General features: G+C 40.7%; 1 protein-coding gene across 6 annotated transcripts in view; it reads right to left on the bottom strand.

Annotated features, from left to right (window-relative positions):
• Nucleotides 1-26,512, bottom strand: part of MYO3B (myosin IIIB) — a 547,413-nt gene that overhangs the window by 329,956 nt on the left and 190,945 nt on the right. For all 6 annotated transcript variants that reach the window (XM_066345578.1, XM_066345581.1, XM_066345576.1 and 3 more), the window contains one exon: nucleotides 12,998-13,063. In XM_066345578.1, coding sequence (XP_066201675.1) covers nucleotides 12,998-13,063 — 66 coding nt within the window. The remainder of the gene's footprint in view (nucleotides 1-12,997; nucleotides 13,064-26,512) is intronic.

The following is a 26,512-nucleotide window of genomic DNA, read 5'->3' as shown; positions in this document are numbered from 1 at the left end:
AGAGTTGTGCCCTTGGCTTTCTACATCTCTAGCCCAGAGCCAGACTTTAGAATGGTATCTTGTGCTCTTGTCCCATGGTTTTGTTACCATATTTTCCCATTTATGACTCACTGTTTTTTTAAAAATTTGAGGTCTAAAAACTGGATGTGTCTTATACAGTGGTTGTAGATTTTTTTACTTGCAATTCCTGCTTTTCCGCGCTTGTTTTTGTGCTCATTGTTGAAGAGAGTACTTTGTCATCAGACACAGATGAGGACAAGCTAATGAATGGGAGTTTTGACAGTGATGAGGAGTTGTATGAATTTTATGATGAATAAAACTTGAGTTCAATAACTTTATGTAATACATTTTTTTCCCCAAATTTTGGGCCCCAAAATTAAGGTGCATCTTATACATGAGGAAATACGGTAAGTATATAGAAGATCCCATCTCTAAGGTAGCAAATGGCCCAGCTGCTTATATATCCTTCTACCACCCTATGTCAGAAGTGGGCTAAAAGCCATATACCTGGGTGATAGTCAGCATTACTTCAGGTGATGGAGAGAACCACATGGAGAAAATTGCTATAGTTAAAACAGGATTACTGACCAGGCAGTGGCACAGTGAATGGAGCATCGGACTGGGATGCAGAAGGACCCAGGTCAAGACCCCAAGGTCACCAGCTTGAGCACGGGCTCATCTGGTTTGAGCAAAAGCTCACCAGCTTGGACCCAAGGTCGCTGGCTTGAGCAAGGGGTTACTCGGTCCGCTGAAGGGCCCATGGTCAAGGCACATATGAGAAAGCAATCAATGAACAACTAAGGTGTAGCAATGTGCAACAAAAAACTAATGATTGATGCTTCTCATCTCTCCATTCCTGTCTGTCTGTCCCTGTCTATCCCTCTCTCTGACTCTCTCTGTCTCTGTAAAAAAAAAAAAAAAAAAAAAAAAAAAAAAAAAAAAAAAAAAAAAAAAAAAAATTAAATAAACAAATAAATAAAAATTAAATAAAAAACAAACAAACATAGGATTATATCACCCCTCCTCTGTCCCATTAATCTCCCAGCCTCCTTTTATCAGCCTAGGAGAACTACCCCAGACACTGGCTTCCCTGAGGGAACTCAAGGGCAGAGGGAGACTGAAGAAAAAGGCAGAACACTCCAAACTGGTAGGTGGTAGATTTAACAAAAAGGGAACTTACTTATGAGGCTTGTCTTGGACTGTCTCAAGATGAGTAGTTTTCCACACTTGCCTGCCCAATCTTAAAAGTTTGTCTAAGAGGCCTTACCTGTGTTCAGTCCCGTATATCCAGGTAGTTTCAATGCCGCATTTCGATCTTGAGGTGGTCTCCTGGGGCAGTTTCAGGTTTCACTCAGGGAACCCCTGAGGAGGTGGTGAACCAACAACTCCTCACACAAACAACCCCAAGTTTATTCAACTGTATCTATTTTAACTCTCAGGTATTTTTTAGGATACACCTGATTTAGTTGAGTATAAGCTTTCTTTGCTTTCCTTGGCTAAATGAGTTTTGCCTGCACAAATATTTTCACATAGCAGAGAACTTGATTATAATTAAAAAGATAGGTCCACTCTAGGTCTACAAAAGAATAAGCTATTGCAGTTCAGATTAACGGCAAATATCCCTCACTAAGTGGTCATAATCCTCTATCTTCGAAGGTAATTGGGTGGTCACTGTTGACATGGAAGATGACAACAACTTGCCAATTTCTACTGAAATTTGTTTCTCTCAGAGAGTCATGTGAACAAGAAACCTTAGTGCAGAACATGTACTGGTTCCTAAAGTCCTCAATAAATGCCACGAAGTCATTGATATGTATAGAAGTATCCCTCTTTTACTAAGGAGTGGTGGAAGGAGGAATTTAACACAAACTCTTAATATTTGAGACATATTTAAAGAAAAAAAAAAGAGGAAAGAGGGAAGGAGAGAGGAAGAGTGGGAAAGAAGGAAGAAAGAAAAGGAGGTATGGATGGAGGGAAGGAGGGAGGGAGGGAGGGAGAAAAACATACTGTTGACTTCGTGGTGTAACACTTATACTTGACATGTGATAATGCTGTACAATATTCAAAGGATTTTACATTTGATCCTTGCTGGTGGGTAGGTGGATATTGCTGTCCTCACCCACAGCTTAGGAAGTGGAGGCGTGGAGAGATCAAATGACTTAAGGTTATGTAACCTTCAAGCCACAGACTGCATTAGGGTTCCTAGGGCTGCTGTAAACAGTACCACAAACTAAGTGGCTTAAACAACAGCTATTTGTTGTCTCATAGTTCAGAAGGCTGGAAGTCTGAGATCAAGATTGAAGATTGGTAGATCTAGGCTCCCTTTGAAGGTGCTAGGGAAGGATCTATTCCAGGCCTCTCTCCTAGCTTCTGAGAATTCTTGGCAGCAGCATAAATCCAATCTTCATATAATGTTCTCTTTGTGTGTGTCTATGTTCAAATTTCCCCTTTTATAAAAACCCCCATGACCTCATCTTAACTAATCACATCTTACAGAGACCCTATTTCTGAATAAGGTAACGTTCTGAGATATTGAAGGTTAGAATGTCAACATATGAAATTTCAGGGGAGACAACTCAACCCATAACGTGGAGTGGTCAGAGCCAGGCTTTCTGGATGCACATGAGAAGCACTGCTTGGGCCTTCCTTAAAGGCAAAAATTCCCATTAATAACTAAAATGTAGCCTTTTAAATAAATCTCTTCTTTCAAGAAAACATTTAATAGTCTTTCACATCAAAAATAAATTATGGGAGTCTGATAGGTGGTGCCGCATTGAATAGAGCATTGGATTGGGATGCAGAGGACCCAGGTTTGAAATCCCAAGGATGCCGGCTTGAGAGTAGGCTCAGCAGCTTGAGCATGGGGTCACTGGCATGAGCGTGGGATCATAGACATGACCCATGGTCAGTTGCTTGAGCCCAAAGGTCACTGACTTGAAGCCCAAGGTTGCTGGCTTGAGCCCAAGGTCACTGGCTTGACCAAGGAGTCTCTTGCTCTGCTGTCGCTCCCGGTCAAGGCACATATGAGAAAGCAATCGATAAACAACTAAGGTACCACATGAAAATTGATGCTTCCCACCTCTCTCCCTGCCTATCTCTGTCCCTCTATCTGACTCTGTCTCTGTCTCTGAAATAAATAAATAAATAAATAAATAAATAAATAAATAAATAAATGGATTTTTCCTTCACTCATTAACCTGTTGTGATAGCTCTATCACACACTTGATGACTTTAGGAAGTTCCATATTAAAATAGTGGGACATCAACAAAATCCACACATAAACCCGAGAGGAGATAGAAGATCAAGAGACTATGATAATGATTATAAATTTTGAATACATTAGAAAATAAAAAAGCCTAGCCTTTTTCTCATTAGTGCCAAAGGTATTTTTATCCCTGCCAGGAATCATCAGTGGGCTGGAAGAATGTAGTAGTGGTGACATGAGGCTCATTTCCATTTTTAATTAAAATTCTGATTGACCCAGAGCCAGATTTCCTTCTGCACCAGAGCCTGTGGAAAGTCCACAGTGGACACTATAGTGGAATGGAGGAGCAGGCAGGAACCTGGGGGCTTAGCATCAAACCAAACGAACATTGTACATCTTGGGAAAAGACCCAGGAGGGGTATTGACCTGGTCACCTTAACCTTATTTATTTGCTTCTACCTTGACCTTACTTTCCCACTTTCCTAGGCCACAGATCAGCCTCAGTGGGGATCATGACTGCCCCTCCTTAAGATCCACTTCTGTTGTGACTCATCATCCTATAGGCCCTACTGACTCTCCTTCCTCACTCACATCTCTGTTGATGGCACCACTATTGTAAGTAATAACATTCATCATCACCCTCATTTGCTGAGCTCTCAGTCTGTATCTCACTTAATTTTGCAAGTCTATAAAGTACCCTGATTGCAGACTGCTACGTGCCCACACGCTCTCCACTAAGGAATGGAGCCCTGGTGCTGACCTAGGTCCATGGCTGCCATTAGAAGACTGCATTTCTTAGCTTGTGTTATAGTTAGTTCGGTGTGGCCATGTGATTAAGTTGTAGCTAATGATATGTTGTATGAAACGGCCAGAAAGTCTTAGAGTAAGGAAACTTTCATTTTTCTCCCCTTCAATCGACCTGTAGTAAGCATGTAATTGTTGGCGCTACAGCAGCCATTTTGGCCCATGAGGTGCCCTTGGGAATGGAAATCACACTAAATAGGCAGCACGAGGACAAGAACCTGGGTGGCTGCCATGTGCCTTGCCAGACCAGCAGTATATGGGTGGCCTAACTCCCCCAGCTTATCTTACATGAGAGGAAAAGAAGAGTCTATCTTGTTTAAGCCACTCTTATTTGGAATTTTCTAACACAGCAGACTCAATCTTAATCCCATGTGGTTTTACTGACAAGGAAAGTGAAGCTCAAAAAGGTTTAATAACCTGTTGAAGGCCAAAAATCAAAGTGACAGTGCTAGTATACAACCTAACTTCAGATCCTGTGCTCTTAATTTCTCCAACATATGTTCTCTAACAAGACCTTTCCCTGTGCTGGAATCACTGGAGTCATGTTTAACAACTCTCTCTCCGTTGCACCTGTCTCCTCCCATAGTAGTGTCCAAGCACTGCGGTTCTTCCTTCCAGGGTCCTGGCATCCGTTTCAGGTCCCACCGCTCCTTCCGCAGGGAGACACCTATGGCCGGCTGACAGGAGACAGAGCCACTCAGCCTGGACAAAGTATGCCCTGCGACAGGCGGAACAGTGTCTGCACTCCAGCTGTTGCTTCTGAAAAAATAATTTTCATTGCAAAAAAAAAAAATTTCCACATTGCTTCTGTTTTGATTCCTGCTACAGACGACTCTCTCGGGTTGAGGTTGAGGCGGCGGTGTGTTGCTTCTGAGAAGGGAGTGAAACACTGCATGTGTGCATGTGCGTGTGTGCGTGTGTGTGTGGCCTGAGCTGTGAAAATCAGTGAGTAGTTTAAAGGCTAGATAAAGAGAGGGTGGAGAGCAGATTGAATTATTCCAGAGGTATCAAGGATGAGAAGGTCATTGACTTTTTGTTCTGAACAAAAGATCTCACAAGTACAGAAACAGAAATGTGGATGAAAAAGGGGCTGCATACTAAACCTGACAATCTCAGGGAATGCCTGCATTGGTGGCCTTGCAAACTCAGGGACCTAAAGTAACCACATAGGATGGTCTGAAATGAAAACTTCCTAACTGAAAGCAAGTCATGGTGGGTAGTCATGTCCTAGGCTGGTATCTTCCTTAGCAAAGGTCAATCTTTACCTTAACTGAGCCTGTCTGTCATCTTTTTGCATCTACAGCAACATACCTTTGGATGTCAGGGTCATTTCCTTCCACCAGACCCTCAGGGTCTGCGCCAGAGCAGAGAACACAGAACCTCTCACTGTTACTGTTATGTTAACTGTTAACTATCCTATACCCACCAATGTAAAAGAAATATGTGTCTACCCGTTTTACTTTTTATCCAACCCAGAAATATCCCCACCTCCTTGCATGCTTTGCTTCTTCTCGCCTCCCTAATCTACCACAGATGGATTTCATGTAACCCAGTTAAGTCTCTTCCTTGCAGGCATCCCCAAACTACAGCCCACGGGCCGCATGCAGCCCCCTGAGGCCACTTATCCGGCCACCCACCGCACTTCCGGGAGGGGCACCTCTTTTATTGGTGGTCAGTGAGAGGAGCACTGTATGTGGCGGCCCTCCAATGGTCTGAGGGACAGTGAACTGGCCCCCTGTGTAAAAAGTTTGGGGACCCCTGGAAGGTATGTGCAAAACTGCCATTCTCTGGAGCATTTTCACTTGAGATTTTGCTGTCCTGTAATTGTTGTCAGTTTGGCTCAAATAAACTCATAAAAAATTCTTACAGGTTTGGACGTTTCTGACGTCAACAGACACAAAGAAAAAATAATTTTCCCAATAAAACATGTCCAACTGCCCAGATAGCAGTGATATTTTCAGCTTGATATCATAAGATGCTAATGACCTTGATACAGCATAAATATGTGTTATCTCATGCGTGATTCGTTGTAGACCCAGCTCGGCACTTCCCTAAGGTCTCCTGGGTTGTCCTGATTTTATTACAAGTTTTCATCCACATCCATTGGAGAACAGGACAATTCTGCTTTGGTTTCTTGGCCAGAAATCACTTGATCCTGAAAGTCTTGTGAGAAGAAATAGCAAGGGACTGAGCCAACTGCACACCCCAGGATGATAGAGAAAAGGAGCAAGAGCTAGTAACACTTTCAAAAAGCAGTTTCAGAATACTGAGATGACCCGAATGCAAAGGGTAATAATAATAATAATAATGACTGCCGGCTGAGCATGAACACAGAAGCAATTCTTCCAGGGTTCAAATCCCAGCTCCACCACCTACTAGCTATGGTCTTGGGATTCTTGGCCTTTTTCTATCTAGAAAATGGAGATATATTAAACTATCTTATAAGAATGATAAGGATCAGGTAAATATAAGGATGTGGAGAGAACAGAGTCTGGCATGAGTAAGTTACAAACAGGGTGGGGCAAAAGTAGGTTTACAGTTGTTCGTGTGGAAAATAATAATTAATAAATAATAATGAGAATAAACTGTTTTGTGTATTCACAACTGTAAACCTACTTTTGCCCCACCCTGTATGGTAGTTATTATTTGCCAGGTTCTATGAACACATTATCTAATTTAATTTTTATAGTAACCCTACGGGGCAGGTATTCTGAGTTCCAATTTGACAAATGAGAACCAAGGGTCAGAGAGGTAAAATATCTTCCCCAGGGTTGCACAGCTAGTAAGTGACACAGCTGGATGCACACACTGCTCTTTCATGGCTGCCTCTTCTTAATGATGAGCCAGGTGGCAGTCTGGGAGGGGGGAGAGGAGGACAGGCTCTGCGCAGGCACGTGAGCCACCACCACCCACCCCACACACAGTGCAGAGCTTATCGTCACTTCTGTTTACTTCAACTGCAGGCTCTTTTTGATTTACATTATGAAATTCAAGTATGATTTTTTTTTTAAAAGAAAGCAAAGCCAGGATAGGGTAAAGGCAACAGAATATCATTTAGACTACCCCTGCCTAAGAGTCACCTAACATAATGCGCCACAAGCTCTAACGTGAAACCTGTGATATGTGCTACAGATCTGGTTTCTCACAAGATCTAAAGTCAGCATTTGTTTAGAAATAACCAGAATATGCTGACCATAGTGTGGATTACCCACTTTACTATGCCTCTTGCTTATTTTGGATGAGGCTAACACTTCATTGTCACAATTCCTATGACGACAGTATATTCCAGGTTTATGTGAACACTTCTCTGTTGTTTCAAACATCCAATCACACCAAGATACTTCTCGGTTTACACCATGAGAAAATCGGATTTTACTGGCTGAGTTTATAAGCGGGGTATAGTCAGATCAAACAGGGCTCATGGTGTCTTCAGATGATCTATTAGGTCATCTAAATCACATGCTCTCCAGGAAGATATAACCTTGAAACATACAGCTTTGTTTTCATGACAGTGGGGAAAATGCCAATTTTTTAAAATATAAAAAATGGTTGGGTTGCTTTTATTGGTATATTGATTAATATATATTGATGGAAGAGAAGAACTTTTTTTTATATAAGAATTTTTATTTTTCGGCTTCTCCATAAGTTTTTATTAATTCACTGATTCCCTATAGCTCTAGAGATGCTAATTAATTCAAGAAGCCATAATAGCTAATCATTGGCTAAATAAATCTAAAATGGAGAGAGGAGTCTGTCACTGGAGATACTGCTGTTCATTTTAATTAAAATCACCAATTTATGAGGAAAGATGAATAAAGGTTGTTGTATCCTTCCACTCCAGGAAGTATTACCCCACCGCAGGGCCACTGGAGAATTCAACAGGATTTAAAAAGCCAAAAATATCTGGGAAACTTAATCACAAATTAGAATATTTATCATTCCATGTGTGTTGTTCACTGACATCATAAAACCATGTCCAATTAAGCTGCTCTGAAACACAAAATGGAGAATGCACAAAGCTGACAATTGTTGCCTTGAAGGGAATCCAATCAGTGTTGAGAAAACAGTCACCTCAAAATGGTTACCTCTATAAACATTCAGACCTAGAAAAAAAGCAAATATTCCAGAACTGAATTTCAATTTTTGCAAAATAAATGTATGTAAATTTCCATTAGTTTTAGCACTTCTGTAGCTCAGAGTGATCTCACCTTGTTAACATTCAGTGCAACTGCTTGCAGCTAGTTGAATGTCAGTTGGAGGGACAGGAAAGGCCACCTCAATATTTCACGAATAAATGGCAGGACTTGGCCACAGTGCTCACTCTGGGAAACAGACACACCTACACACTCAGTCAGTCAAGCCAGCCAACCCAGAAAAACACAGTATGTGTGGGCAACCGTGTAGTTCAAGTCTTCACTAAGTCCAAAGCTGAGAAGACATAGTGCTCTGGATGGCTTTGCCTTTGACTAAGATAAATTTCTCTTTATTGTCCTACTAATGATCAGCTCAAGAATCATTAATGACAATGTCCTAAAGCTAATTTCTAATAAAACCTCCAAAGTTTTAGAAGCAAAATGAAAATGTATAGTTCACAGTTACCATTTGACCAATGGTTGGGAAGTATTTCTGTAGTTTAGTCCAGAGGCCTGAAATTAGTTTGAACCAAAAAAAAAAAAAAGTGACATTTGTTAAAAGGAAGGTAAATTTGGCAAAGGAAAATTATTGTTATCTTACCAAGAGGCTACTTCTGAATGGAGCTTCCTGACAAAACAGAAGTCTGGCTGGGACTTGAACCAGATAAACTTGTTATGCAAATAGCTTTAGCCACAAGGGAAAGGGCTGATAATGAAATCGCTACGAAGCCAACCACACATCACAGAAGTGACAAAAAATATTGGGCAGGGTCTTAGCATGTGGATAAGAAAGCAGTGCAGAATTTATGTGAGCATCATGTTTAATTTATCATAACTAAGCTGTCAGGAGTCATGCTTTGACAAATGCAGAACTAACACATATAAATGAGTCAATTATCACTAACGACCAAACAGGCTAATGTTTCTTTACTGTTTTTTTTTTTTTTTTCTTAACCCTTAAAAAGGATTTTAGACCTTTTTAAAATCTCTCCGGTCTCCAAATTAAGAAGGCTGGAAACAAATCTGAAAAGCCTTAAGCTACATCATCTCAGCAGTCATGTCCCCCCTTCTCTCTTAACCTATATAAACATATTTATTCTCTCCCTCTCTCTCTCTCTCTCTCTCTCTCTCTCTCTCTCTCTCTCTCTCTCTCTCTCTCTCTCACACACACACACACACACACACACACACACACACACAGACTACTGTAGCATCAACAAGAAGCCATAGAGATCCTTTGAAACTGACCAAGAAAGATAAAAATCTGAATGACTCGACTGTGGCTCAGCAGTCATATGGGGACAGAATAGTTCAGGTTTTAAAGCTGTTAAAGAATTTCTAGTTCTGTTTCCTCTATAGAGCAAACCAGCTTACTTTAATACAATGCACCACAGCGCAGTCTACAAGGGGAACTGAAGCAATTGTCTGGATAATTCAGGCTAAAAACACTTTCCCTAAAATTACCAGATAATCCTTTTCCCCTCCCCTGCCCCACCTAATGAGAAGTTTACAATCTGAAAGTTTAATATCCTGTCCCTCTTCCCTGTCCTTCCCAATATGAGCAATGTACATATTAAAAAAGCAAATGAAGGCTGTCTCTTTAAATAGATATTTCCAACCCAGTGAGTATCATTGTTTATATTTAATTAGAGATTTGAATAAATAGAATGAAATAGTAAAGTTAAATTGCATTTGGTAGGCTGAATAATGACAATAATGTAGGTAGGCCCATCTACAAAACCAAAGAATATTATTTGGAAATGGCGGGCAGGTTTCTACCTAACAAGAGAAAATACAATTAATTAATCCCTAATCTCAAGAGTTATAGTCCCAAAAATCTGGTAAAAGAATTCATGGTTGAGGAATCTAAGATGTAATGGGGAAATGGGATTAAGTGTCTGAGGTCAGGAAAGAATTTATGAGTACCTGTAATGTACAATATTTTCACTCATAAAACCAATAAAATTAATTCATTAAATAAAGAAAAAGTTAATTATACTTTTTCATATTTTAAATTAGTTATAAAGCACACAACCACTTAATTTCTGTTTACGTTCTCTGGTTCATTAGAACCTTTTCAGTCTCTGCTTCCCCTGCAGTTTCAACAATTGTTCTCTATGTTTAGTCCTCCAATCTAGGAGAGAGACCTTTCTGAGTCTAAAGCAACTCAGAATGAGTGCATCTGGAATTCTCAAAGTTAAGGAAAACAGAAGCACATTTAAATGGTCGTATAATAGGATTTTCCATAAAAGAAAAATCAGTGATTGGAAGGAATTTCTAAACTGAAAGTTTAAACCTGAAAGTCCCAACCCTGTCATCAATTATGTATCTTTGTTCCCAAATTCACCCAAGCAACGCCATGCTTTGGCTTAACACAAACATACTGTTGAGAAAGTATACAGAAGACAAACTTTGGTGAATCAAGTGTCATTTTAGAGACATCCTGAGGGCTTAGTATAGGAAGGCATATTTGTGAATATGCAATGGGTTTTTCTAGGCCAACAGTTTAGAGAAGGTCAATCAAGGGCATCTGTGTGCAGCCATAGAGTTAAAAGAAAAACTCTTTGGAAAAACCTTCGCCAGAAAAATCACTGGAACCTTAGTCACTGAATTTCTCTCCCTGGGCTGATCTGAAATGTGTTCCCAGCCACCAAGATGCTGTTAGGTCTCTAGTTGCCTCTGCCTCCTCCTTTGGCTCTCAGGAAGTGGCTCTTACTCTGCTCCTATGTAAGCATCACCCTTTCTGCTATATCTGTTGTTTCTCTCAACATTGACCAAATCACCACCCTTAACTTGTGTCTACTGCATTCTGCAGTCATTGCAGGAATATCAGAGTGAGAACAGATGGGAAAAGGAAATGTCCTCCAGCCCTGGCCTTGAACTTTATGGTCACCTTTTAACATAGCTGTTGGTCAAATAAGTTTTTAAATATGACATATATGTTTGCTTGCTTTGGGTGTAGGAGACAGGCTATAAGCTAGCAAAGTCATTATAGCCTAAGGCTTAGTTTTAAAACTAAGCTTTTCCCCACACCCTTTACTGTTGCATGATAGGGGGTGGTGCACTCTTATGAGGAATCCCATTGATGCCTCAAATAAGTGACTTTGTATCAGAGACTTCCTTATTTGTATATTGGATTAAAGGTTTTGATTTCTACACTATAAAATGAGGACAGACCGGAGGCTCGCTCTCTCTCGGTTCCTGCTATCACCATTGCAGGGGCCTCCCTGATCCCTTGCCTCCATGGGAAAAGCAGGTTGCTTTTCCCCTGGCTTCTCTTGTGGCTTGCCTGTCTTGGTGAGACACCAATAAACAAAATGGTCCACCATCCTTCAACTCTGCCATTTCTTTACCGTCTGCCTGAATTCAATGAGAACCTGCATGTGAACGGCCATGATGGCGGCCCCTGGCCATTCAGTAGCCTTGCTTGGTAGAGTTCTCAGAGTTCCTTATGGTCCTCTCTCCTGAGGAAAATGGCACAAATTCAAGAGGGATTAAACAAGGGACCCTGAATTACGTTAGAGTTGAAATGAAAGTGAAACACTCTTTATACAAAATCCTTTTGAGCCAAATATAGTTTGGAACTCAGAAATTTATCAAATTTTAGAAAAGTAAACCAGTACATTTACTGTATGTTATGTAACATCCCAGCAGGACCCGGGGCAGCACACTCAAACACTGTACTACATCTGCAGCGATTCACATGAATATTCACACTGAGGGAGATAAACGCCGACTATAAATAACCCCGCTTCAATTTTGGTCATGGGTTACAGCCAGATCAGTTCATATAAGGTCAAAGTTTGCAGCTAAATGACTCAAGTACAAAAAGCTTTCATTTTTCAGGGATTTTTGGAGTTTGGAATTGTGGATAAAAGACTGGTGATCTGTATTGTGACTGATTAAGGAAGATGATCAAAAGACCCAGTTTGCTTCATTGCTTTGCTGCTTTATGGCAGCACGGAGACATACGTTACAGAAATTTGTGTTGACCCTTCCCTACTAACTGTTTTCTAGCTATTTTGGTCACTTATCTTCTCTCCCATGTCCTCTGAACACCTTGTTTGATATACTAGACCCTGAGGGCACTTATTCCCAGCTCTAGTGCCTGGATATGGCTTGTAATGCCTGGTCTAAGTTCCTGCCGCCCACCGCCAGTTTACCAGGCCCCTGGCTTTGGGACACATAGCTCCCTCCAGTTACTGAGCATCTTTCCCAGATTTGGGACCAGTGTAGTTTTCTGCCAGAGGCCTGGCCAAAAGCTCATGTTCCCAGCACTGAGTCATCATCCCTTTGGTAGTGTTAGTTCTGTTCCTGTCTTAGTTCCACTCAATCTTGCCTACGTCCTGGTAACACAGGTTCTACCAGGGACAGCCCTCATCAGTTGGGTTTTCATCTTGTTCTGCACACCTCAAGTCCTGGCTGGGGCTCTTCACCTTGCTTTCTACTTGGCCTCGCCCATCACCTGGGAAACTAGAGCACTGCTCCCATACCACAGATCTTAGAGCAAAGTCCAACTTCCACCCTGCAAAACCTCTGTTGAAGGCTGCCACCTTCTAGCTCCTCTCTGGTCTCAATGTGGGCATCAGATTTGGTAATATTTGTCCTATGATAGAGCAGATTCTCAGATAAATGTGACCCATATGATAAGAAGAATGATTATAGCTAAGAGTCAAATGGAACTCTTTATTTTTCAAGTCCTACAGAGGCATCTTTTGTCATTTATCGCAACAAATTCTGTGTCATGATGAGCTAGAAGGCATAACAATTTAGATTCCCCGACTTAGATTTCTCCAATCAGTAATGGTTCAAGGCTTTGCTGGATAAGCAATTTTCAGTGGAAGAAATACTCACTGTGAAATAAAGTGGTTGAATTCTTCACACCATTTTTCTGGATGAAGTAAAGTAGGTGGAGGATTTCTGAAAAACAAAAGCATATTTTTTCTTACAAAAAAAGTGTTCAGTTAAAGACAAAATACCTTCCTCTCTACTAATATTGTTCTAAATAGCTCCGATAAAATCTATTCTGTATCTTCCTGGGTGACAATCATTCATTAATAGTAAATTATAAAGTGTCAGTCTGTATTTGTTTAGTTCTTTTTTTTTCATTGATCCATGGTTTTCCATAGGACCTGTGAGGGTTACATAGATTAGGAACATTTCTCAGCGGGCAGACACTAATGTGAGGCAAGCAAACAACTACTCAAAGCAAAAGCTGAGTGTTATTACTGCCTTAAGAAAACAGTAAAACTAGTGCTAGAGGCTTTATAAAAACATACTTTTAATTTTATAGGATTTTCAGATCATTATGCTATTATTTAAATTAATTATGTGTGATAAATTTAAAGTGAACTCATAAATTCACTGGTCACGTTTTAAATTATTGTCTATATGTCAGCTTCTGCAGTAAGCACTGGAGAAAGTCAAACAACAAAGACAATGTTTCAGATCCTGAGAGGTCACTGGATGGAGAGGAAGACAGACATCTAACATAATTAATTATTGGAGGTCCAAGAGAAACAGAGAAATGCAAAAAGACTCTTAGTAACCACTTCCTGATGAGAAGGCAGGGAAAGGGGAAGGGAAGGACCCTGAATTTGACTGAATATTTACCCAGAGACATTCTATTTTAAAACAGAAGCAGCATTACCTTTGAGGGGAACCTAAGCTTTGCCACCCAAAATAAGTCTTTTGGGATGTTGATTTTAAGCTCTTATTAAGAAACAAAAGACTCAGAAAGAACCTTTGACCCTCCTCCTTTAACCACCTAAAGAAATTCAGATAGAATCACCTTAGCATCATAATATAACCTAAATAAGGAGACATGGAGAAACCTAGCAAAGCCTGTTTGTTGAACTTCTCTGTGCCCACCAGTTTCTAAATGGCTCAGTAAAAATTTACCTACATGGTTGCTCCTTCTCATCTACCTGTAAACGGCCTATTTTCTCTTTAAAATCCCAGACTCCTGCCCAACTCCCTGTTGTCCATGATGGCATAGAACAAGGGTCGGGAACCTATGACTCACGAGCCAGATGTGGCTCTTTTGATGGCTGCATCTGGCTCGCAGACAAATCTTTAATAAAAAAATAATAATGTTAAAAATACAAAACATTCTCATGTATTACAATCCATTCATTTCCTATCACTCATGTTCATGTATGCGGGTGGCTGGAGCCAATCACAGCTGTCCTCTGGGACAACACCAAATTTTTATTGGATAATGCATAACATACACGGGTCATTGTATGGCTCTCACAGAATTACATTTTAAAATATGTGGCGTTCATGGCTCTCTCAGCCATAAAGGTTCCCGACTCCTGGCATAGAAGCTTCAACTGCCCGATGCCTCCTTGGGTTTCATAGTCTCATGGCACCCTCACATGTACATCCATAATACATTTTGAACACTTTCTCCTGTTAATGTGATTGTTAGCCCAGCTAGAAGAACTTAGAAGGTAAGAGGAAAGTTTTTCTTTTTTGTGCTCTACCCCTTTAACTGTTAAGTTTTTTTCTTAATGGAATAGGGGCTTGTGGACAACTCAGGTTCAGTAAATGAGGAATATTACATTTCTACACACCTAAATTGTGACTATAAATTTTAAACCCATTATATGTGATCCTTGTTTCCACCTGGCTTCTAACTGCTTCCTAAAGCCATAGATTGCTCAGCTTCAATAGCTAGAAAAATAAAAGCAGTAAGAACAACCAGAAATAAAAAACTGTCTCAGGAAATGTAGTTACAAATTGCCTCTCAATATCCATTCTCTTCTCACTTCTTATGATATAATTTTTAGTCTGGCATAATGCTGTCATATAAAGACTACATTTTCCTGACTACCTTGCAGCTAGATGTGGCCATGTGACTGAGTTTTGTGCAATGATATGTAAGTAAAACTGTTCTCTGGTGTTTCCAGAAAGTCTTCTTAAAAGAAAAGAGACATGCTATATTTTTTCTTTCCCATTTCTGCTTCCTGGAGCATGGATGTGATGGCTAGAGCTTAAGCAGCCACTTTAGACATGAGACTAACTTGAAAATAAAAGCTATGAGTCAAGAATAGCATAGAATATAGACAGGAAAATGAATTCCTGATGGCCCTGCAAAGCAGCCATACCAGCTCTAGACTGATTCCCCCCAGGCTTCTTTAAAGAAGAAATAAACTTCCACCTTCTTTAATCCACTGTTGTATATAATTAATCCTAATTGAGCCAAAAGTATTTCACAGTATCATCCTATCCTATAGAATACAATTTTATAGTTGATATAATAGAAACACAAACACAAAGCTGTGTGAAAGCAGAACTAAGAAGACAATTTATCTAATGTGGGGCAGACTTTATAAAGAAGATAAACTTGAGATGACCTCTGAAGATTAGGTTGGACTTTTCAAGATAAAGAAGAAGAAGGAAGCCATCTCAGGCTTAGAAAACAGTGCATACAAAGTCACAGAAGTATAAAAAAGTCTAGTAGATCAAAGAATGTGATTTGGGGAGCTAGACTATATGAATCTTTTGAGTCTAGAGAGAAAGCAGGAGTCAAGGACAAGATGGGAAGGAAAATGATAAGAGAGGAAATATATGATTTCCCTGTTCTGCATGGAAATGTAATTATCCTTCACATCATCTGACTCCAAGATGCAAAGGAAAATTATCTGTGTACCCAGCTAGAAAGAGGAGTTGAAGGTTGCTGTTCAGTTATTCTGGAGGCTGCCTCGTTGTCTCATTCATTCTACCCAACAGTATTCACCTTCATCTTTACCTAGCATTTATTAAATAATAAAAATACGAGCATATAACTTCTGCTTCAGTACTAGTTGTGCTAACCTGTTCTCACTGGCTCCGGCATTTGAGGTTATACATCCATATCCGCCCAGCTCACCTCTGTGAGCAGATTGTCCTAGATCATCTATCTCTACAACCTACTCCGGGACTGGAATATTCCTTGCTGTTCTCAGGTTTTCTACTCATTCTGTTCTCACTGAGGCCAGTGCCACAGAGAAGTGCTACTTAAGCAATTTACTTTCTAACAGACTTAACTCACCCCCAAAACAGTTAATCATGACCAAGAAGTCACCTGTAGACAGGATGTACAGACTAGATTAAAACAACCCTAGTAGGCTTGACATTGACCACCTGAGTATGGCTGCAATTAGAGAACAACCTTGCAAGGGTCTACTGGAGAAGTCAATGGCAAGTGTCCACTCCCACGTAGAAAACACTGTGCCTTCCTGCTTTCAGTCTGTTTCTCAACAGGAACTATGGTCAGGGGCTGCCATTTATGTGATGGCCTAAAGCTCTGCAGCAGGGCACAGAGGAGAACAGCAGCAGATCACCACCCACCCAGGCCACTACCAGTCCCTGGTGGCTTCCATGAACCCCACACAAGGAAATAGCATTGAAGCTTGGCATTGCAGGAATTTGGTTTTAAAGAAGCTCATCTGACCTTGTAGATGCCCCGCCTTTCCTGGAGTCCATCCATCATACTTACCTTCAGTAAATTGAGATCTTTGAAAGATCATTATTTGTCTTCATTGGAAACTAAAAAGAATTTGAAAACTTTAGAGTACTGTAGAGCCAGTAGCCCCAGCCACCATCACAGCTGCCTGGCCCGTGCAGGTTCGCATTTGATTTGAACAGACGGTAATGAAACAATGGAGCCAAAAACTGGTAGACCATTAGCTTTAATCCTAGCTTGCACCCGGCAGGCAAGAAATACACACAATGGGAAAACACTTCCCTTTCCATTCAGGGCTCCCAAAGCCACTGACTTTTCCGAGTTTCCTAGAATCAAAGGATTCTAGCTCACCAGCCTTATTCACCTCTGTTCCTCATCTCCTCTCTGCACAAACTGGCTTCTCCTTCAGCACTCCACCATCTTGGCTGCTTCTCCTCTCCTCCACGTGGCCTTTCTCTGCTATCTTTTCTCTGCTCTTTTTTCTCTGCTCTCCTTTCTAGTGTAGAAATCCAAACCTTTAATCCAAAATACAAACAAGGAAGTCTCTGATACAAAGTCACTTATCTGAGGTATAATGGGATTCCTTCTAAGAGTGCAGCCCCCCTATCATGCAACAGTCGAGGGTGTGGGGAAAAGCTTAGGTTTAAAACTAAGCCTTAGGCTATAAGGACCCTGCCTGCTTACATCCTGTCTCATACACCCAATGCGAACTATAAGCAAGCAAACATATATATCATATTTGCAAACTTATTTAACCCACAAGTAAATTGTTTGCATTGGCCATATAAATTCTAATTCTCTGTCATCCAGGAAATAGTTAACAATAGTACCTTTTTGCATTCTCTCATAACAACAGATCCAAGCTGCCACCCTTCCCAGAGGGTCTCTCTCTAAAAGAAGGTGAGATGTTTCATATCCAGTATGATGTGAGTCAATGCATAGCTGTGATTCAGAGACAGGCAGGCATCACTTGCTCATGTGTATGGATGCTGAGAGACTACAGGATGTATGAATGGTGACAGATGAATCTGAATAACCAGCTCTCAGCATAACGAGGCAATGTAGAAAAATATTAGTCAGTGAAGGAAAATGACTGTATTAGATTTGAGTTTTGCCTGTCTGAATTTTGTTCCCGTGCTTTGGACTCACAATTCAATTTTTATAAAGATCCTCTGCACACTAATAGCATTAGATCTATATGAGGCTAGAAGTGAGGGGCAATGGTAAAGAAAACCCACAACCTATTATATGCCCATTATTGACATCATAATCCTGGATCCAGCAAATACAACGGAGATAAAGTTAACCTTTCCTTCCCCAAAGTCTCTGTGGAATGAAATGATTTTATAATGAATTCATTTTATTTCCTGAAATAGAGAAGCAGATGATTGGACCAAGGTGGGCACCTGGCCTCAGGACAACCAATCCTAACTTAACTTGGTGACGACAGCATGATTTAAGGTAAACTGGGCCAATCTGGTTCTCTTTAAAAGGTTTTTATTCCATCTTGAACTGAAAAAAAAAAAATGAGAGAATGAAGCAGCTTAGTAATGAGAGCTGAGGCTGAGGGACCCATGATGACGAAGCAGACAGGAGAGACCACGGAACACAATGTGCTTGCTGAAATTTTAGGAAGCAGAAACTATGAGCAGGCAGAAACCCAGGGAATAGGAGAAAATAGGCCAGGTAAAATAGGAAGAAATATATCACAAGGAACTGATACCCTGTGATGGGACAACATGTAGGTTATTCTACTCTTTCATTCTTTTTTTTACAGAGACAGAGGGATAGACAGACAGAAATGGAGAGAGATGAGAAGCATCAATCATCAGTTTTTCGTTGCGACACCTTAGTTGTTCATTGATTGCTTTCTCATATGTGCCTTGACTGTGGGCCTTCAGCAGACCGAGTAACCCCTTGCTCGAGCCAGCGACCTTGGGTCCAAGCTGGTGAGCCTTGCTCAAACCAGATGAGCCTGTGCTCAAGCTGGCGACCTCGGGGTCTCAAACCTGGGTCCTCCACATCCCAGTCCGACGCTGTATCCACTGCGCCACCACCTGGTCAGGCCTCTACTCTTTCTTTTATAAGTACTTCTCTCTCTGGTGCACCTAGAACATTATTGGCCCCAGCCTACTGTTCTTATCCCTACTCTTCTCCCATTCTATGCATTCACTGAGCACTCTATGCTGAAGGCTTCCTAATTTGTATCTCCTGCCTCAATTCCTCCTCTGCTTTCTGGCTGGTGCTTCCAACTACTTAGATTGTTTCATTTTGATTTCCCAGGAGCACCTTAAAGTCAGCATTTTCAAAAACAAACTCATCTTCCTCCCCTCAAGCTGCATCCACCTGGCTATTGAAGTCAGAAACTTGGCTCTATGCCTCCCTCAGCCCCACATCCAACTGGAGCATGCAGAATAATGGATCCCCCAAAGAAGTCCACATTCCAATGCCCAGTGCCTATGAACATGCTACCTTCCATGGCAAAGGGACTTTGCCAATAGGATTGAGTTTCAAGACCTGGCGTTGGAGGATTATCTTGGATTATCTGGATGCACTCAATTTAATGTTGAATCCTTTAAAACAGATGAGAGAGGCAGAAAGAAAAAAGGTGAGGCGGGAGAGATTCAAAATATGGAAAAGACTTTATTGGCCATTGCTGGAAGACAGGAGAAGGGAGTCAAAGAACACAGGTGGCCTCAGGAAGATGGGAATGGGCCTTAGCTGATACCCACCAAGGAAATGGGGACCTCAATTCTATAAATTCAAGGAAGTAAATTCTGCTAATAACTTGAATTAAAAAGGAAACCAATTCACCCCTATACCCTCCAGAAAGGAGTACAGCCATCCTGCACCCTGATTTTAGCTCAGTGAGACCCATGTCAGGTTTCTAACCTACAGAACTGTTAAATAATAAATCTAGCCTTGAGCAGATAGCTCCATTGGTTAGAGAATCATCCTGCAGCAAGAGGTTGCTGGTTCGATTCCTGGTCAGGGCACATACAGGAACAGATTGATGTTGTTCTCTCTCTCTCTAATATCAATAAAATAATTTTAAAAAAAGTAGAAAAGAAAAGAAAGAAAACTCAATCATTTTTCAGCAACCTGGAATGCTGAAGTTCCTGGTTGGAGACCTGAGGCTTGCCTGGCTGAGGTACATGCGAGAAACAACTACGAGTTGCTTCCCACTCCTCTTTCCCACCTCTCTCTCTCTCTCTCTCTCTCTCTCTCTCTCCTTTCTCTAAAAGTCAATAAAAAACAAAAATCTAAAATTAAATCTGTGCTGCTTCAAAATGCTAAATTGGTGGTAATTTGTTATGACAACAATATAAAATGAATATATCAATCAAGCACCAAGTCCTATAAATTCTATTTCCTAAATTCCATTCTCAACACCCATTTCTTCTTTTATGTTCTAGTTTATTCACTTAGCATTTCAGTTACTCCACTAGCTTTCTTATTTTATTCCCTTTCTGTCCTCATCTGTTGTTAATCCATCTTACACTTGGCAGCTAAAATTTCTTTGAACATACAAATCAGATATTGTTATTTCCCCACTCAATATTCTTTAATAGATCTTCAGTGCCAGCATGATAAAATCTCACCCCTTTTATATGAAATAGAAATGGTCTTGCTTGGCCTGATCAGGTGGTAGTGTAATGGATAGAGCATTGACCTGGGATGCTAACGATGTTGGTTCAAAACCCCAAGGCGCCAGCTTGAGCACAGGCTCACCAGCTTGAGCACAGGGTCACTGGCTTGAGCATGGGATCATAGACATGACCTCATGGTCACTGGTTTGAGCCCAAAGGTTGCTGGCTTGAAGACCAAGATCACTAGCTTGAAGCCCAAGTTCACTAGCTCGAGCCCAACGTTGCTGCTTTAAGCAAGGGGTCACTGGCTCAGCTGATACCCCCTAGTCAAGGCACATATAAGAAAGCAATTGCTGAACAACTGAAGTGCTGCTACAGCAAGTTGATGCTTCTCATCTCTCTCTCTTCCTGTCTGTCTGTTCCTGTCTTTCTCTCTCTCTTGCTAGAAGAAGAAGAAGAAGAAGAAGAAGGAGGAGGAGGAGGAGGAGGAGGAAGAGGAGGAGGAGGAGAAGGAGAGGAAGAGGAAGAGGAAGAAGAAAAAGAAGAAGAAGAAGAAGAAGAAGAAGAAGAAGAAGAAGAAGAAGAAGAAGAAAAAGAAAAAGAAGAAGAAGAAGAAGAAGAAGAAGAAGAAGAAGAAGAAGAAGAAGAAGAAAAGAAGGAAGAGGAAGAGCAGCAGCAGAAGAAATGGTCTTGCTTGTTTATCTACCCAAGTCTACGGCCATGCTACCCTGAACGCGCCCGATCTCGTTTGTTTATCTACCCAATCTCATCTCAAACCATTTCCCAATGTCCATGGAGTACTACAGTACTGTACTGCACAGTACTCACTGCTCCTAAAGTCAGTTCTGTTCTTTCATGCCTCAGGGCCTTTGCACATACTATACCTTCTGTTTAGAGTTTTCTCCTCAACTTGTCTACCTTTAAGGCTTCTATTCATGCTTCATGTGTATCTTTAGTGCCCAGAACAGCAGCAGCAGCACTTAAACACTTAGTAAAGTTTGGCTGAATGACTACATGAATGAAGACACACAAATATACATATACATATATATATATATATATATATATATATATATATATATAGAGAGAGAGAGAGAGAGAGAGAGAGAGATACACACAGGGTGGGGCAGAAATAGGTTTACAGTTATTTGTATGGAAAATAATATAATAATTAATAAATAACAGTACAAGAATAAACTCTCACATATTTATAACTGTAAACCTACTTTCGCCCCACCCTGTACTACAAATAAGCCAAGAAATTATGCAGGGCAAAATATGACTTAGTTCCAAAGTAATATAAAATTAGACTATGAAACAGCTCCTTTGAATACGAGCAAATTATGACCAAATATACACAGCAAGCAAGGTTTAAGAAGCAAAAAAGTGCCGTTAGGCAATGACTTGAGTTGGATTTGACAATATATAAGCCTCATTCCTCTACTTTTTAAGCCCAAACACTCCCAGGCCCTGAACATATCTGACAAAATTAACAAATAAATCATGACTTTAACTTCATTATGGACACTGGTTGATATCAGGATAATTATATACACACATGGTAGGTTGGAGATAGAAGAGGAGCAATGCCAATGACTGTCGCATGTTGTATGCTTACTGCCACCACTGGCCATGCCAGTGCTCCACATCTAGGTCAGTGGGACATCACAACACTCCTATGGAGTAGGAATTATTATTCCACATTCACAGGTGGGGAAAATGAGCTTAAAAGAAGAAATTTTCTTAAAAACATCCAACAAAAAGTGGAAGAGTCAGTTTTTAAACTAAGGTATGTTTGTTTCCAAAACCCATATGCTTTACTGTTTTCTGTATTTTATCTCAGGAAGAATCCATTCCTTTGGAAAATGAATTAAGAGAACATATATGCAAAAAACGACAGAAAGCCAATTAGCAAGAAGCACCTCCAGAAAGTGCAAAATGAAGTCCTCAAACACTAAAGTACCTTCACCACGGAGATGCTGCGTAAAAGAGTTTCTCAGTGAGGCTGAGTTAATTAAGAAAGGCTTCTGGGAAGTTGTGAATTTCAAGGCAGATCCTAAACAGAGGGGACTTTAACCAGTTGGTGAAGGGAGGAGGGTGTTGGGGAAGAGAGGGAAATAGAGAGAGGAAATACAAAGACTGAGGTATAATAATTAGTGAATAATCTTTAACATACAGTTAAATAAACACCTGGGAGTGTTCGAAGGCATTCTATTTATTTACTCATAAAAAGCAAAATAATAGAGCACCTGAGCACAGTGAAGCATTCTGAGAGCTGTCACTCACAGCAGCAGAGCCGCCGTCCGGGTCACAATTGGTACATCCATTAATGAGGTTGAATGAGGTGTGTGCCTCTGCCTCTCTCCTTGTCATTACCACCTAGCTACAGCCAAAGTTACTTTTCTCCCAAAGTCACCTCTTTCCTCTTCAAAATTATTTAAAATTGTGAAATATTTATTTGTAATACATCATTCCACCTTAATGTAAAATATCCCCCAACACAGGAACATAGAAAGCAAAAAGCAAAATTCCTCATCCCACCCCTAATCTCAGTCTCTTCTGCATATCGGTGTGACCTGTATTGTCTCAGACCTTTTTATATGCAATCTAACTAGTTGCTATAAATATATAATATATATACTATTTTGCTGTGCTATAAATATATAATATATAATATATACTGTTTTGTTGTGCTATAAATACAGGAGTGGGTAAAAGTAGGTTTACAGTTATGAGTACATAAAATAGTTTATTGTTATATTGTTACTTATTAATCATTGTGTTTCTATATGAATAACTATAAGCCTACTTTTACCTACCCCTGTATATAAGTATAACAACTTTTATAATGTATCAGTTTTTATAATGTACTCATAGTTGGGAACAGTAGAAATGAGATTATACACTACACATAAGTATCCTGGTGCTAATTTTTCCTTTTTCCATTTTTTTTCTTTATTATTAAGTGAGAGGCAGAGAGGTAGAGACTAACTCCTGCATGCACCCCAACCAGGATTCACCTGGCAAACCCACTATGGGGAGATGCTCTGCCTATCTGGGGCCACTGTTCCATTGCTCAGCAACTGAGCCATTTTTAGTGCCCAATGTGAGGCCACGAAGCCATCCACAGTGCCAGGGGCCAACTTACTCAAACCGTTTGAGCCATGGCTGTGGGAGGAGAAGAGAGAGAGGGGAGAGAGAGAGAAAAGGGGGGAGGGGTGGAGAAGCAGATGCTTGCTTCTCCTGTGTGTCCTGACCCGGAATCAAAACCTGGACTTCCACACACCAGGTCAACAAGCTACTGCTGAGCCAACCAGTCAGAGACTAATTTTTTCTATTCTAAAGATCATCCCATGCCACAATATTTAGACATTCACCCACTGGTAGATATTCAAGCTGTTTCTTTAATTTTCTCTTCTCTTCTCTTCTCTCTCTTTTCCTTCCTTCCTTCCTTCCTTCCTTCCTTCCTTCCTTCCTTCCTTCCTTCCTTCCTTCCTTCCTTCTTTCCTTCGGAACTTCCTTCCTTCCTTTTTTTCACTATTAGAAAGGAGGCTGAAATAGTTTACCATCAAATGGTCCTGCAGAGTTGTAAATAGAGTCCTAGGTCACCACTCCAGAGAACACACGGTGACCAGGAGCCCTAAGTTGTTCGGCTCCACCAGTAGCAGGCTTTGGACCCCTGCTGCTCGGCTCCGTTCTGCCGCCTGCAAGAAACTGCTCCCTGGTTCTAATGCTGGGGGTCTCTGGGTAATTACCTTGACATATGGGGCACAGACCGAGATATCTTCAATACATACATATGCTATGCTTCTGCTAAAGAGGAATCACCTGAAAAAATTATATAGTTGAGGAATCTTCTTTAAAATCAGAAAACAGACATGAAGGCAACACGAATCAGAATCACAATGCTATCTGTGCACTGCCACCTCAGGAAATGTAAAAGACATGTCCAGGTTGGAAAAGACATTCAAGCTAAATGCTAAGTCCACCATCAAGGATCTGCTAGTCAGGATCAATTCCTTCGATGTAGGGAAAAGGAGATGCAGAAGAGGTTTGCAGGAACACCAGAGGAAGAGTGTTTGGAAGGAAGCAAATACAGGGAAGAAAAAATATCTTTCTTCCTTTACCCTTTAAGTTCTCCATTGGAACCTGTGTAACAAAGGATAGATTAACAAAAGAAAAGCATACAAATGTATTTAATATAAGTTTTACGTGACATGAGAGGCTTCACAAGGAAAAACAGACTCAAAAAAATGGTTAGGCCTGAGTGTTTGATGCTGTTTGATGAAGAGTGGAGAGTTGTGGAAAGATGTGACGTGACAAAGAGGATCAGCTCAGCGTGGTGAACTGGGGAAGCTTAGCAAGCCCTGTTCAGGAAGATTCCTCTCTGTGTCCATCAGTTTGGTCTTTGGAGATAAGAATTTTCCTCTCCTCTGGGAATTGAGAGGGAGCCTCCCACAAGAGGGTTCGTGACCTGCTCCGGAGAAGGCCTGGAAGTCTTTCCCACACATGCCATTCCTCAAAATCCCTCAGGCTGAACTACTCAGTGTGCTAGGTGTCACGTTTAGAGAGGGCATGTCCTGAACTGCATCACAAAAGTAAAATAAACCTAAGTCACAGCTCAGCCTCTGGGCACCACTGTCTAAAAAAGGATAGGTTTTATGCTTAATGCCTATGATAATTTACTCCACAATAACTAAAGAAATTATTAAAAGCAATGAGAAAAAACAAAGATTTGTACTTAAATTTTAAGCTTCCCGATTCCTTTGATTCTGATTCTTAATAACGTGATTTGATCCTGTCCCTTAAATAACACCATTTGCAATGTTAAGCTATAATTATTAAAATGTAAAGTTACCACATCAAATCATATGGTTCATAGTAAACCCATTTTTAATCATTAACCATTAGTAAATGATGAGATGTTCACTTTTTCTGGTTTTTCAGCCCAGCAAGAATCTGTTTCAAAGGTCATCTCAAAACCTCAGGATTATATACTGCTTATTAAAATTAGGGGATATTTTAAAATGAATATGAAGTGATTAAAAAAAGAAGCATTTGATTTTTTTTATTAAACAAGAACATCAGAAAAGCAAACGACAAGTCAAAGAAAGCTGTTCAATTATGCAAATGAGATGCAAAACCAACTTTTATTTCATTGGTGAAAATGCACTATACAAAAGGCTGCAAGTACTGGAGTATCTGCATGTTCCCTGGTCCCCTAATTTTTTTTGTTTTTTTTTTTTTGTTTTTTTACAGGGACAGAGAGAGGGATAGATAGGGACAGACAGACAGGAAGGGAGAGAGATGAGAAGCATCAATCATTAGTTTTTCATTGTGACACTTTAGTTTTCATTGATTGCTTTCTCATATGTGCCTTGACCGTGGGCCTTCAGCAGACCAAGTGACCCCTTGCTGGAGCCAGCTACCTTGGGTCCAAGCTGGTGAGCTTTTTGCTCAAGCCAGATGAGCCTGCGCTCAAGCTGGCGACCTCGGGGTCTCGAACCCAGGTCCTCTGCATCCCAGTCCGACGCTCTATCCACTGTGCCACCACCTGGTCAGGCACTGGTCCCCTAATTTTTGTGAGCAGTGCATTATGTTTCTTGTGTCAGGTGGCATTACCCCAGGCTTATGCTTGAGATGGGGTATGTCATGAAGCTTTATTAATCTTTAGCCACTACACTAACATTTCAAATGTCCACAAAGGGCAGGAGTTATATTTTCTCATTTTCTCTAAAGCACAATGGAGTACATTTCCCTCCACTGTGCTCTCCTTATACAAACACATAGGACACACAAGAAACTCAGCCATGCATGTAGAGTGCAAGAGAAAGTCAAGGACAATAGAAGGCGACGTCAATAGAAATGATGGGGGAGAAGTGGTATGTGGCTCACTGTCTGAACCAATGTGATCATTTGCTGACATCCATTCTTCAGTTTTCTCTTGCAACAGGATCTCAGCAACACCATCAAATCCAATTGCTAATGTCCAATGTGTCAGGAAAGCAGACCTGCCCAAGGGTAGCTAATCACCCCTTTCCTTGGGGGGCCTTTATGTACAGAGTGGAAGCCACAAGTCTGCTCTTTTACATACACAGTTTTAAATGCATGATTTGTTCACGCTTGATTGTAAAGAGGTATATTTCAAATAGATCAGGTCGTTTTCTTATCATCAAATTCTGAATTGCCTACATGGGTTCTGTGGGATTGTACTCATGAAGATGACCATTATGGTGTGACTCAGAATTTCAGAGTTACAGCATTACTCCTCAGTTATGTTAGCATTTAAAAATAATAGCTTCATATGTAGTGGGATGAAAGTCATGG

The sequence above is a fragment of the Saccopteryx leptura genome, chromosome 7 (genome assembly GCF_036850995.1).
Source record: "Saccopteryx leptura isolate mSacLep1 chromosome 7, mSacLep1_pri_phased_curated, whole genome shotgun sequence".
NCBI lineage: Eukaryota > Metazoa > Chordata > Mammalia > Chiroptera > Emballonuridae > Saccopteryx > Saccopteryx leptura.
Note: the sequence above shows the minus strand (reverse complement) of the source record. Positions and strands in the feature narration are given on the sequence as shown.